The sequence below is a fragment of the Pinus tabuliformis genome, chromosome X (genome assembly GCF_031772625.1).
Source record: "Pinus tabuliformis cultivar Carrire ecotype Pingquan chromosome X, CPIR1, whole genome shotgun sequence".
In the NCBI taxonomy this organism is placed as follows: Eukaryota; Viridiplantae; Streptophyta; class Pinopsida; order Pinales; family Pinaceae; genus Pinus; species Pinus tabuliformis.
The window spans coordinates 1,120,932,660-1,120,947,997 of NC_142308.1; the positions used below are offsets into that span (position 1 = coordinate 1,120,932,660).

Here is a 15,338-nt window from a genome sequence, read left to right on the forward strand (position 1 = left end):
AAGCCAAGTTGCAGGTGTGGATCATCGGTTCTGTAGCTAACAACCATATTAATTTGATACAGGAATTCCATTTGTTACATTCCCATAACCCTCACTTCATTCCATCGACCAGTTCTCGATCATTCTAAATTGGTAATCCAAGGAGAAGTGAAAAGCTATTATGGTTTTAAGTTTCACAGCTTTTTCAGTTTCAGGTTCTACCCAAATTCTCAAGTCTAAGATTTTTTTGCTTTCATTAGTCAAGTTGCAGGTGTGGATCATCGGTTCTGCAGCTAACAACCATATCAATCTGATACATGCATTCCATCTGTTACATTCCCATAATCCTCACTTCATTATACGACGGGGAATGCTCGAGCAATCCAGATTCTTGTAATCCTCACTTCATTATACGACGGGGAATGCTTGAGAAATCAAGATGACATCGACCATGTAATACTCATTGTTGGGTATTCGTTCGAGGATGATGTGGACTACTAGATCGTCAAGAAATCATGGGGTACAGATTGGGGACCGGAAGGATACTTTTACATAGAGAGAAACACATATATGGAAGATGGCCTATGTGCCATCAATGCATTGACCTCCTATCCCACCAAGGAGGAAACCTCACGCAGTCCCGAGTCATCCATCCCCTACCTTCTCCACCACCACCACCACCTTCTCCACCACCGGTGAGCTTAAGTCGATTGCAGATTCCCCGAATATTTGGGAATTCGACGGACATGGGCGTGGTCAAAAAAATTGATCGTGCCCATGTCCGTCAAATTCCTGAATATTCGGGGAATCTGCAATCAACTTAAGGATGCCCCTCCACCACTGCCATCGCGAAGCCTCTCGCCTGTGAGTGTGGGGGATACTCTTATTGTTCATCCGACGAGACATGTTGTTGTATATTTGAATTTTTGGATCATTGTTTGATTTATGGATGTTGTGAGCTCGAAAATGTCGTTTGTTGCACAAGTTCCATCTATTGTTGCCTAGAGGATTATCCCATATGTGATATTGAAGACGACCTTTATCTCCAGAGTGTTGATGATATTGTGGGAGTGGAGGCCAAGAAGTGTAAGCGTGCTCATCCCAAGTTGCCATGGAAGAATAATCACATTGAAGAAACCCATGCGGATCACCAACCATCTCTCAAATGGCGCAAGCATGCAGTGGAGTGGATGGTGATGTGGGAGAAGGGGAAGTAGAATCTGCTATATAATAGGGAGATTTTAGATACCTATAGCATTATTTTGGTGCGGTGGATTTCATGTTTTTCTCAATTGTGAGGAGTTTGCTGCAATTTGATTTATTACGAGAACACTAGTATTGTTCTGAAAAAATTCTCACTTCATTCCATCGGCCAATTCTTGATCATTCTAAATCGGTCATCTAGGGAGAAGTGAAAAGCTCAGTGGTTTTTAGTTTCACAGATTTTTCCATTTTAGGTTCTACCCAGCAATCAATCTAGATAAAAAATTATCTCCATTCTTTGAGATTTGAGTTTGAATAACAAGTTACTTCAAAAGGGTTTTGTTTTAAAGATAGAAATGTGAGCTCTAATAATCTCATGAAAGAAGGAGCACGTGTTGGTAGATTTTTCTGGTCCATTGGTGTGATCAAGTTGAAACATGAGTCAGTCTTCTAGCTCCTCTACTCGAGAAGCAAGAACTGGGTCTCCAACTCCTATTGGAGAGATCCCATGTTACCTACTCTGTTTGGATTGATCCCAGGTTACCAAGTTTTGTTTGGATAGACACTTATGATGAGCCATTCGTTTTTCCGAGAAAGAACATGACTAAACCATGACATCATCAAATGTCATCCAAATCTCTACAATGGAGGAGAAAGAACATGACTAAACCATGACATCATCAAATGTCATCCAAATCTCTACAATGGAGGACGATGAATCTCTAGTGTTGCCAAGAAAAACCTCATAATAGAAAATGCCTCCATAGTTAAGAATATTGTTACATATGATTTATTTTTATTTATTTATTAATTTAGCCACTGTAAAATGTATCACGAGCTAAGTGTCTTGATGCTTCTCATGAATTAATGCCTATGGACATTACTAGCCATTTAATTAATATAAATGTGTTAAATTAAAATTCTAAAATCTCTATTCTAAAATAAACATACCAATTGACATAATTATTACAAATTAAAATCTTTTAAGTTTTATAAATAAAATATTAAAATAGAATTTCACTTTTTTATATTTTTGTTTTTCCACTGAATTTTAATTTTTATAATTCAAATTGTATTTTTAATACATAAATAAATTGCGCTTATTGAAAAACCTTACAAACACTATCACTGTGTAAGAAATACAATTAAAACCTATCATTCCCATGAAGACAAGAAAACAAGAATGGCAAAGCATGAAAGAATTAATAGCATCAAACAGGGATATGATAATTTCTAAACAAACTTAGGTAGATACACAAATATCTCAGCAAACAAACATTTCCAAGGAGAAGGAAAAAAGGAACAATGGGAAAGATAGTCCAAAAGAAATCAAAGCTAGAGCTGAAGATGCTAATGGTTACATAAGGAGAGAGGAAGAAGAAGATGCAAGTGCTTGCAGAGCACAAGAAATAGAACACAAAGAAAGACATGACAGAAAAACAAACTTTATTTTCAGGGGAATAAGAGATTATGGGAAGAATGAAAGTACTCTCAATTTGACAAGAGACTTTTCTGAAAGAGAAACTACATTGGAAAGGGAAAATTTGCCAAACAAGGAGGGTTGGGAGGATATGTGAAAAGAGGCCTCGACCCATAAAAGTCACCATGGCAAGCATACGAGACAAATATTAACTTTTGGGAAAAAAAAGAACTCTTGAAAGGTTCACACTTCTTTTTCGATGAAGATTTAACCAAAAAACAACAAGAAGAGAGAAGGGATGAAGTGGAGAAAATTAGAACATTAAGAAATGAAGGGAAAAGGGCATGGTTGTACAATGGTAAAGCCGTTATTGCAGTGTTTGGGTAAATAGGCAGCAAGCTGGCAGTAAAGAAAAAACAGAGAATTCAATAGTAGGGATGAAAACAACAAGAGCAACATGGACGAAAAGGGGTGAAGACTCAAATTTGAGTTTTATGTGCCAAACTGTATAGCAGTCAAATCCTACCCAGGTCTACCTAAGTTTAGTTTGTTGGAATTGTAGAGGTTATCCTTGGAGGAGTGGACCTGGGTTAGGGCCTATTGCAGAAGGTAGAGACATAATTTGTCTCACGGAAACTCATGAGCATGATGGTTGCAAAACTCCTGTGTTTGATGGATATTCGAAGTTGGCAGTTTGGAACAAGGTAGCAGAAAATGGCAAAGGGTATGGGGGAATACTAGTTTTAGTGAAAGAAAAAGAAGGTCGTCACATTCAGTTAATTAAAGAAGATGCGAATAAACAATATTTATGGTTGAAAATATCAAATAATAAGAATCACATAAGAATTGGAGCATGCTATTTTGCCCCTCAAGTCTAAAAATTTACAAAAATAAGGGGCTTGATAGTAAGGATCCGTATGCAGCTTTAAAACGGGATATTGTCGTGTACTCTCAGCAGGGACAAGTTCCTTTAGTGGAAGATTTCAATGCTAGAACAATAAATATTCAAGCTAGCATTCGTTGTTGCAAAGAGGATACCAATCCTATTTGGCTCATTGAAGAGGAGAATCCCTAATGGGTGAGGTGTTCAGAAGATGACAAAGTTAACAATCACTTTGTTGAGGAGTTGCTTACACTGTGTGGGGATTTCAACTTAATTATTTGCAATGGTCTAGATAGATGGAAAAGGTCTGGGAACTTCACTTGCAACACATACAATGAGGCAAGTGTTGTTGACTATGTGATGTGTTCACAAAGCTTGATAGAAAAGATAGACGAAGTTAGTAATGGAGAGCATATTTGGGACTTAAAATCATACCATAACCCAATTTATACAAGGTTATTATGGTTAGAAGAAAGGTAGCATAGGAGGAAAACCCAATGCTCCTAACAATTACTATCAAGGGGAAAAATTCTTCTAACACAAGAAAATTGTATTATCTTCAAGACAATGTTAGAGAGATTAATTTGGAAGGAGAAAATTGGTTTCAAAAGCTTCAACAGTCATGAGTTAATAAATATAATTGAAAGTGCACTTGAGAAGTGGAAATAGAAAAAAATAGGAAATCAGAATCAAATTGTTTTCCTGTAAATGCTTGGTTTGATGAGGAATGCAAAATGGCAAGGAGAACCTTGAAAAAGGCATGAAGGGAGAAGATGAATGTAAAGTTATATAAGCAGATACTAAAAAGGAAAAAAGATGAGTTCACACAAACAAGGAAAGAAGAGTTAATATATTTAAGCAAGAATAATCCAAAGCTTTTTTGACAGGAACTGCAACCAAGGAAGAAGCAAATTGAAAATAATATTATAGTCAATCAATGGTTTGAATATGCAAGGCAACTCTATGAGAAAGAATCTGAGGCGGAGTCCTCCTCTTGGATCACACAAATTCAAAGCTCTTCATGTCACAGGAGGTGGAGAATGGAATTAAGATGCTGAAAACAGGAAAGGCAAAGGACTTGGTTGAACTTCAAGCAAAGTATCTAAAATGGAGAATGAATGCTCTTGCACCGCACATCATGGAAATATTCAACAACATCATTCAACAAGGATTTCCAAGAGACTGGACAACTAACCCAGTAATACCCCTTTTTAAAAGCGGAGAAATTAATAATCCATCCAACTATAGAACAATTATGATCAATCATTTGTTTGCAAAGCTTTTCGGCAACATGGTAGAAGACATAATTAATAAGTGGACAAAAGTAAAAGAAAATGGGGCAAGAGGACAAGCGGGTTTTGGGCTGAAACATTCTACAGTGGATCATGGTATCACGTTGAGACACATTGTTGAAAAGGTTTGGGAGAACAAAGAAGAAGTATTTTGTTGTTTTGTTGAATTCAAAAAAGCATTTGACAGAGTCCCTAGGGATAAGTTGTGGCGTAGAATGGAAGAACTTGAAATTCCTGTGCATTATAGTGTTGTTGTCCATAGACTTTATGAAGAAGTGAAAGTCAAAATTAGAACCTCAACGAGTATTTCAGAAAGCTTTAGAAGTGACATTGGAGTCAAGCAAGGTTGCCCTCTATCCCCCACTCTTTTTGGTCTATATATTGATAAATTGGAAGAGTAGCTAAATTTGCAACGTGGAGATGGTGTTTAGTTGGGGCAGTTTGTGATAAAACTTCTTTTATATGCTGATGATATTGTATTGATTTCTAAATCGACCCATGGATTGCAAATGCACTTATATGCCCTTGAGCATTTTTGTAGAGCACTAGAGATGCAAGTCAATACTAGCAAGACCAAAAAAATGATTTTCTCTAATAAAAGGAAACAGGGTCATCATACTTTCTTCTTTGAAGACAACATTCTTGAAGAAGTAAATAACTACAAGTACCTTGGGATTGATTTCAACAACAAACTCAATTGGGAGGACTGTAGAAAGAAGATAATTTTAGGAGGGTGGAAAGCATTATATGCTCTTCAAAACAGATGTAGAGAGGCAGAGTTATGGGATTGGAAAATGATTAAAGTGCTTTTTGGACTCCTAGTTTGTCCAGTGATGCTATATGGGTGTGAATTGTGGGCTAGCAACACTCCCGTTTCAAAATGGAAACAAATTGAGAAAATCCAAAAACGTTTGATCATGAGCAAGTTCAAAATAAAAAGTTCAGTACCTTATGAGATAATGTTGAGTGAAATAGGAGCAACTCCCATTGAAGCAATTGCTATGGTGCGGCTCATAAGATATCTAAAAAGAATTGAACCAATGAGAGTAGGTAGATGGCCTAATGGTATCTTCAATGAAGGCATGAGTGAAAGAAAACAAACATGGATAAAACAAAACTACACATGGATGCAAAAATGGAATATCTACCTCAATGCCCGTCCCATAAATAGCAAAGAGCTAAAGGATTTTGTTATGGAGAAGTTTCGCAAAAAGGTATGGGGAAAAGAGTTGGGTAGAAAGAAGAAATATTACATTGAGAAATTCAACCCTACTTGTGATCTACAACAAAAAGAGTTCATTGGAGCTAGCATTAGGTGGAGGGCAAAGGTTCTTATTGCTCAATTAATGACCAACTCACATCAACTTCAGTGTGAAACAGGACGGTGGAAAAGGCCTAAAGAAGCTTGGGAAGAACGTGTGTGTACATTTTGCAGGTTTGGGGCTATGGAATCGGAAAAACATTTCATTTTGGAATTTGATGCATTCAAAGACATCAGATAAAGTTATGAGAACATGTTAGCATCAGTTTCTTGGCATTCTCTTTTTAGCGAGGGGATTGTTGGAAGGTTGGGCCAGCGCATCATCAATTTGAATAGGAAAATGATTGAATTGCAAAAAACGAAAAACATGGAACTAATGGTCTCATAGACTATTTTTAGTCTCGTGGACCTTAAAATATCATTTCATTTCCCCATCATCATTGGATTTTGAGGAAATTAATGAGAAAAACTAAAAAAAAAAAAAAAAAAAACCCAAAAATGTAATACCATTTCATTATGCTAACCAGCCTGCAAATTTGCTCTCTAAATCATGGAAATTTCAGCAAGATTTTGATAAGATTACCACTGTCAAACTTCAAGATTTTGGATGACTGGTTTTGATGGCGCTGAATCCATTTCCACTATCAAAAACATGATTCAAAACCTGATTTTTTGAATTTTTTCAATTGGATTCCAACCACTTTTAACCATTCTGATAATTCCTCTGATTCAAAGAAGCTTAAAAAATTATTTTATTTTATTATTATTTTTTTAAAACAGTTGTTCCTTTCCATCCGCTCCAATTTACAATTTCTCTTGATTTATCTGTTGTGTAAGATCGATCGGTCATTTCTTCTCTCGCCAGAGCACTGCTGTTCTCTTCACAACACGACGTGATTCGAACCCACGGTCGACGTGGCAGAACAAAACCTCCGTCCACAAGAAACAATGCCGTGGAGAACTGTAAAGGACATAATAATGCGTGTCTGCAGACATAATGAACGTCATCTTGCAGTTCTTATTGACCGACATCATGAACGTCATCTTGAATTCTTATTGACCTTCTGTCTGCATTTGTGATGAATTCTCTGTTGTCCATTAGGGAACCATATTCTAGTAAATGTGTCAGAAGTTTTGAGTTCGAATTCTGTGGCCGACAAATGGCGAAGGTAACAGCAAATGTTGAGTTTAGATTGGCGGCAGCGGCATGTATTGGCAACTGGAGGAGCATTTACAGAATCCTGGTAAGCACAAATGACGTGCCCTCGTTTAGCTTCGATTTCCAGAAAATTTTCATCTTCGGAAACAGAAACCTTGCAGGTTTGTGAATTAAATTCTGCCTCGTCGGAGAAGCTAAAAGATTAGCATAAAATATCTCGGCACGGATAGTCCTGCAAAGTATAATTTCACAGAGCACGGTGTTTATTTCCTGGCAAGACGATTTTATTTTAAAATTACAATTTCTGTGAAGAACAAACTAAATTTGCAGTTGATAATTGCAACTATTTTTAGCAGGGAATTCCCGTTTGGTGAAAATGTGATCCGAAAAGAGTGCCCCTGATCCACTTTTGTCTCGCTCGGTTGAGATAAAGTTGTTGGTAAAAATGTGATCCGAAAAGAGTGCCCCTGATCCACTTTTGTCTCGCTCGGTTGAGATAAAGTTGTTGCAGATATAAAAAGTGATATAGAAAATTTTATCGCCAGAGAATTTGGAGGATAGTGGGGTAGCCATTTTGGATGTTTCCCTAGGTCTTAGATTCCGTTTTGCAGCCTCATGCGACAGGAGCAACGGTCAATAAATGCTAACGAATCTCAAATCTCATCCTTATGGAAAGTATTAGCCCAATAAGATGGAGAGTAATGAGAAATACAAACTTAGGGGATCTTTCCTTCTTCCTTTTTTTAATAAAGTTACAAATATGTTAGTATTTGTAGCCACCTTTAACTATTTTAATGAAATGTGTGATAGAAGTGAGGACATGTAAGTCATTTGATTTATGATATTTTATGATATTTTGTAAGTTTGTAATGTGTGTTTGGAAGCTTGATGTGGGGTTTTTATTATATTTTTGTAGGTTTGTTATGTGAGTTTGGAAGTTTGTTGTGAGGTTTTTTCGTAGTAGTGATAGAGGGTTGGAAGTAAGAAACAATTAGCCTCGTGTACTTTGGTTTGTTATGTGAGTTTGGAAGTTTGTTGTGATGTCTTTTCGTAGTAGTGATAGAGGGTTGGAAGTAAGAAACAATTAGCCTCATGTACTTTAGTTTGGGAATTGGTATTTGGTAAGTTGTAGGTGAAGGTTAAACATTTCTAAAAAGAAGAGGGCTAACTAATTCTAGTCTTGATAAGCCACAATAGTTGTGAAGGTTAAACATTTCTAAAAAGAAGAGGGCTAACCAATTCTAACATTGATAAGCCACAATAGTCTTGAGAGAACTTAGAGAATCTCTAAAAGGACAAGAATTACACTTAGTCTTGTAGTAGAGAGAGCATCTTAATACAAAATAGTCCTTAGTCCCAAGCTCTAAGGAGTAGATATGGTAAATAAAGTTTTCCCAAGGATTATGGTGATTTGTCTCAATGTGGAGCTAGTTAAAGCTTTGAATCGAGTGAGAGGGACCCTAGGTATAGTTCTCCCAAGGAGTATGGTGATTTGTCTCAATGTGGAGCTAGTTAAAATTTTGAATCGCGTGAGAGGGAATCTAGATTGCAATGCAACTAGAGTCAACTTAAACAATAATGATATCACGAGAGGCTAATCTCTTTATGTCTAGATGTTTAGGTAATATTGTGAGAAACATTCCTCTCTATCTTGTTTTGATATACTCCCAAATATATGGTCCACAAACCTCACACCCGTAAAAGAGGGTAGGTGTGAACAAAGAGTAGAAGGGTCATCTTCAATAAAATGTGGTGAAATTGATATGAAAATATTATTTTTAATGGTTGTAGGAATGGAACATTCCTTGCTTAATCAAGTTTATATTGTTGGAGCTAAATTAAAGCTTGATTAGCCAAGAGGACCCCACCCCCCCCCCCCCACACACACACACACGCACACACGCACATATATACATTGAGGAAATGGCCCTTTTACGGGCACTTTCTCTTGAAAATTTTGCCTAAAATTGTGTAGAGATTTTTAAGAATCATAAGCTTGAGTTCTTTAATCTCCAAATTTCCACTGCCTCAAGGGTTTTTTAGGGTGTTGAATCCATTTATGCATTCAAAAGTGCATTTTAAAAAACAAGAAATCACAAGAGTGGCAGGAGGGGAGGGATCCTTTGGGATCCACATGAAATTAAGTACGCTTGGGGTCTTGGCAATGAAACTTACAACATGGCAGGAATGTATGAGCTCCTTCTAGGTCTCCAGCTTGCCAAGGAAAAAGGAATCTCCAAGATTATAATTGTTGGGGACTCCCTCGTAATAATTAAATTTCTACAGAATGGTACAACTTCTAAGACTAATAAGCCAAATCTCCTCCTTCTAAGAATAATGAGTATCTTAGTTTCCTTTCCATATAAAAGCTTCTATCATATTCTTAGGAACCAAAACTCTGAGGCAGATAAACAAGCCAATCAAGCATGCAATTTGAGAAAGGGACAAACAAAGATCAATGTTCAACAAGGTTGGCAAACCATCCCATGAATTAATAATGAAAATGCTAAAGGTCTATGTGTATTCAATCCATAAAAACATTAGAACCATGAAGGCAAATCTTGATTTGATAGACCACCTCCTGTGCATTAATGCAGCCTTTGTTCAATCAATGATAATGGGTCAACTTGTAGGCCACACACTTCCTTGTACATCGACCAGGATCTGACTCATAAACTCACATTGTGCACATCTCAAGCTCAAACAATTTGAATTTATAGATTCATTGCTCACACAAGAAGGAAGGATGGTGCTTGTGTGAGTAGTACAAAGCTTGATATACCCATTCATGGAGGAAATTAGTGATCTGAATTAGGTTCTTATCTATTTAAAGGAGGCTGATGGTCACCGAAACATAGTGAAAGTTTGGCTCTGCCTCTTCATTGATTGGGAAATCCCATTGAGCTCGTAAGATTTGAGCGAGAGATTTGTGTTGAGGTCTGTCTTGGGTGGGGTTGATTCCTCGAATTTTTCTCTTGAATCTCAGCTCTGCCATCAAGGTTCTGACAAGCAAGGGAAGAATCAATTGTTTGTGCGCATGCTTTGGCAAATTATGAAGGCAATTGACTGAGGACGTGATTATCTGAGTAAGGTGCATAACGAAAGCTTATTGCTCCACACGGTAATTAGTCTGCATCAGTTTCCTTGGCTCCCGTGGGAGAATTTAGTAACTTTCTTTCTTTTTGGTGCTCTTCATTCAACCTTTGTTAGTCCTTGGTATTTCCTTGCAGTGATTGGTATTCATCCACTAGTTCATTTGGCATGCAATTGGGAATTCGAAATTGACTTGGCTAATGATAGACGTTGGAATTGGAACAACCTAGTGATGGACAATGCTAGTCGTGAAGGTGGAGGAGTAGGATCCTCAAAGTGCCCCCTCTGCCCACACCTTCCTATAAATGAAAACATAGAATGTCATTCTCTTTTGCAACTACTCCTCCAGCTCTCCCTCATGATTGCAGAACAATCTAAAAGAATGCAAGGCTTCCAACTTTAGATCAATCATTAAAATGACGAAATGGATGCTCTTTACAGTCAATTGGAGAAACTCTCTTCAACAAGCACAACCTCAAGACCTTAGGCTTCAGATGGAAATGCAAGTGCAGATCAGGCATAAGCTATATCAATTGACTCCTTATTTGGTGAATGTAAAAATTTTGTAAAACTGTTCTACTCTGTAGTCAATTTTGCAGGCTTTATAGTTGCCACTATGCTAGCAATATGTATGTAGCAAATAGTCAATGTGTTAGTGATGTAGAAACTCTGAGTTTGTCTTCTTCTGTTGAAGAATATGATCCTAGAGCTTGATGTAAACTCCCGTTTTTGCTGCATTATGGACGCAAATTTTATAAAATACTCACCAGTGTTAAAAAAAATCACAATCTTGCTCCGAATTATATTGCTCAATTTTAACAAAAAAAAAGACTTACCAAATTAAAACTTGAATTAGCTAAAAAAAAAAAAAAAACCACACATTCCCATCATTCTTTCACTTCCCTAAATAAAAATCACATTATTTACCTTTCTTTAAAAATATTAAAATTAATATATTATATTTTTTTATTGAATAAAATTATTTATAAAAATCCTATAACATTATAATTATATATATATATATATCCAAATTCATTAACTATAAAAAAATGACATGTTAAAAATATTAGGTTAACAAAATTGATTGACTATTTAAGATAATATATTTAAATAAACCATTCTTAACCCAATAAAAATTATTTATTCAATTGGCAATGGGTGTGTTATAAAATATGATATAGGTTAACAAAATTGATTGACTATTGAAGATAATATATTTAAATAAACCATTCTTAACCCAATAAAAATTATTTATTCAATTGGCAGTGGGTGTGTTATAAAATATGATATAACTAGAAAAATTCAATGTTTAACTCCAAATAAACAAAAATAAAACAAGGATAAAAATAATTAATAATTTTTCTTTAGAAAAAATCAGAAGCATTGACTTGACGATGACTTATTAAAATTATTAAATAAACTCGGATAAAAATAATTTTTATTTTTCCAAAAATACCAAATTCATTGCGTATAGGATGACATATTAAAATTATTAAATTAATTTATTTTCGTTAAAGTAATAAATGTTAGATTACCAAAATTCCAAACCTCGCGTGAACGTTCTTGTGAAACGCGTTGAATGGGGGGCATGGTGGGCCACCATTTTGAATGTCTTCGCGAGCTTTAGATTCCTTGCTGCTCCCCATGTGAGCGCGTCTATTATCAAGATGCAACAATCTCCATAGTTTTACCCAAATTAATGTTCTTCGCGATCCAGTTCCGTTACTGGAAAATGGCGAAGGAAACAGTCAAGGTTGAGCTTTAGATTCCTTGCTGCTCCCCATGTGAGCGCGTCTATTATGAAGATGCAACAATCTCCATAGTTTTACCCAAATTAATGTTCTTCGCGATCGAGTTCCGTTACTGAAAAATGGCGAAGGAAACAGTCAAGGTTGAGCTTTAGATTCCTTGCTGCTCCCCATGTGAGCGCGTCTATTATCAAGATGCAACAATCTCCATAGTTTTACCCAAATTAATGTTCTTCGCGATCCAGTTCCGTTACTGAAAAATGGCGAAGGAAACAGTCAAGGTTGAGCTTTAGATTCCTTGCTGCTCCCCATGTGAGCGCGTCTATTATCAAGATGCAACAATCTCCATAGTTTTACCCAAATTAATGTTCTTCGCGATCCAGTTCCGTTACTGAAAAATGGCGAAGGAAACAGTCAAGGTTGGCTTTAGATTGACCGCAGTGGCGTGTATTTGTGTGTGGACGAGCATTTATACAGCATTTTCACAGAATGCAGGTAAGGTCAAAGCCACATGATCTCAGTTAAGTTAAAATTCCAGAATATTTTGAAGGTTTTCAAATTTTAACTTCAGAAGCTGATAGCTTCAAGATTCGACAATTCAAATCATATTTTGATTGATTAAATTCTGTTTTTCAAACTAGTCCAAAGAAGAGTATAACAGCATTTTTGGTTTTACAGAGCCGTTGGCCATCCGGATCAGCTGCGGTTCATGGGAGAACACACATACCCCCGAGACGAATATGCTCTGGGTAAAAGACTACGGTTACACAGGCGGCTCGTCCGCAAACGCCACCACCACGAGCTACATCGCTCCTCAGCTCAAGAAACTCCGTTTCTTTAAGCTCTCGGACGGTCCCGAGAACTGCTACAACGTCACTCGTTTACCGAACGGCCATTATTCAGTTAGAATGTTCTTTGGCCTCAACGAGGACGTTTTGGCCGACCGCGAGCCGCTCTTTGACGTCTCCATTGAAGGAACACAGGTCTATTCTTTAAAGCCGGGCTGGAGCATGAACGACGACCAGGCATATGTCGAAGCTTCAGTTTTTGTTTTGGACACTGCTGCCACTGTTTGCTTTCACAGCACCGGCCACGGTGATCCTTCGGTAATGAGCATCGAGATTCTTCAGCTTCATCCACAAGCTTATGAATTTGGGGCTGAGTGGGGAGATACTGCCATATTCAGGACTGCTAAGCGGGTGGACTGTGGAGCAGACCAGAGCGTGTACGGCGAGTCCTACAATGCCGACCCCTGGGGCGGCAACCGCTTTTGGTTTTCGGATACTGAGCTGGATGATGTGGCCAAGAGCTCGACTCGCAAGCTGACGACTCGGAATCCCATCCGAGGAACTTCTGTGGCCCCCAATTTTTTTCCGGAAGCAATTTATCAGTCTGCTTCAGTAGGCACTGCGGTTGGGCAAGTCTTGAATTATAATTTTAATGTTGAGCCCAACGCGAATTATTCTGTTTGGCTGCATTTTGCAGAGATTGAGGATGGTGTGATCAGTCCAGGGCAAAGGGTATTTGATGTGCTCGTAAATGGGCAACCCTTTTTCTCCAATGTTGACATTGTAGGCATAGCTAGGGGGCCTTTTGCTGCGATTGTATTGCACAGGACACTGTCTGTTGATGGAAGAACTCTAACTCTTAGCTTTAGGCCAAATAGCCAGAAAAGTGCAATGGTGAATGCTATTGAGATATTCCAGGTTATTGAAATGGAAAAGAGAACCGTAAATACACAAGGTATGCTCGGCAAACTAGAGTTTTGGAAGTCAATAAATTATGTTCATTTTTTTCTCCTTAATTCCATCCAACTTTAATATTAGCTAGTACAAGATCATCTTATTTTTCTTCTCTCCATCTGCTGCTGGAGCAGCCATCACTAGCAGTAGCAATAAAGTTCAAGGTCAAAAGTTTAAATTGTCATCCTAGCGGTTACAAAATCAGGACTGTCAAGGGGCTGTTGGGACTCAGACCCATGGGATGAGGATCACCATTTTGATTATTCTGCTGCCCTCCAGATCTCTAAGGCAGTAGTTGCTCTCCCTATCCTCAAGTCGGCAGCTTGAATTCCTATGCATTACTCCCACCCATCATTCTCTTGCTCCCTGCCTTCCCTATTTCCAAGATTGCCAATGCCAGTATAGGAAATTTGTCGTTTTGATGCCTGGGATGATGGTGACAAGGCCAGATGTGATGGTACTCGTGGCACTCTATAATGGTCTAACCAACTGTGTGTCAGGTGTCATCACTCTGCTATGGTTGCATAGATCAAGCTTAGGGGCCTGAGGATTTTGTAGGAAGCTCCCGAGCAATGGCGGGGGGTTTGTTCCCAGTAGTTCAGAAGTTAGTGGAGATGGGCCAATGTGACCAGCTTGATCTTCTGGAATTAAACATTAATCTATAAAGAAATAATAAAATATTAACACAATCGGAACCAGTCTTAAGTGAAAATATTATCTGCAGGGGCATGATGAAATATAACATTGTTTCTGTTTTTCCAAATCAGAGAATGTTTCAATCCTGAGAACCTGCCATGCAGACTAGAACTCAACATATCATGGGTGTTTATCCCTTGTCAGGACATTTTCCCAGGAGATAGGATGGGGACATCTGACCATGGCAGTTTGAAGCCCACTGTCACTAAATCTGGTTTTGATATAATGAGTCTGATACACTGCCGACAGCTGTTTATTGTGATTCTTTTTCCATTTCTCATGTCCATCATACTTTTTTGTTGGCCTTCTTTTTCATTGATTTAACTTGTACATGTAACATCTGAGGTAAATAGGCATGCCTGACAATAAAATTGTCATAGATAGTAAGATGCTTGAGAATAAACCTAACAGTTACAATATTATATATTTTCTGTCAAATGTAGAAGGGGTGGAGATGCGATCTATACATTCCTAGACTTAAATAATCTACTGGTATGTACATTAACAATAGGAATGGGGATCACCACTACTTGCTGCCTATGTACCTTAGTACAGGCTAAGTTCTAATGATCTTCTGAGTGAGGCTACCTACTGTTCCCGAGGAAATCAACTCTGAGGCTGGGAGTTACTTTGTTAGTGGTTGTGGCTGGTAATGTGAAAATATTCCTACTTTAGTGGGCCAAACTTAAGGCATCGCTCATAAATCCACAAAGCCTATGGCAGTGACGCATGATTGAAACTAAATTAATGACTCTGCTGGATCAACAATTATATGTGTAAGTGAATTGACAAGGTGTGAAATTCCTCATTCAACAAATTGTGGACAATTTTAATTGTAAAGGATTATGACTGCGTATTGTGA

The 15,338-nt window shown here is 37.6% G+C and overlaps 1 protein-coding gene across 1 annotated transcript in view; it reads left to right on the top strand.

The window, feature by feature from the left end:
* RLP4 (receptor like protein 4) overlaps window positions 1–15,338 on the top strand; it is a 196,648-nt gene that overhangs the window by 79,336 nt on the left and 101,974 nt on the right. The window contains exon 3 of the mRNA XM_089453211.1: window positions 12,717–13,781. Coding sequence (XP_089309337.1) covers window positions 12,717–13,781 — 1,065 coding nt within the window. The remainder of the gene's footprint in view (window positions 1–12,716; window positions 13,782–15,338) is intronic.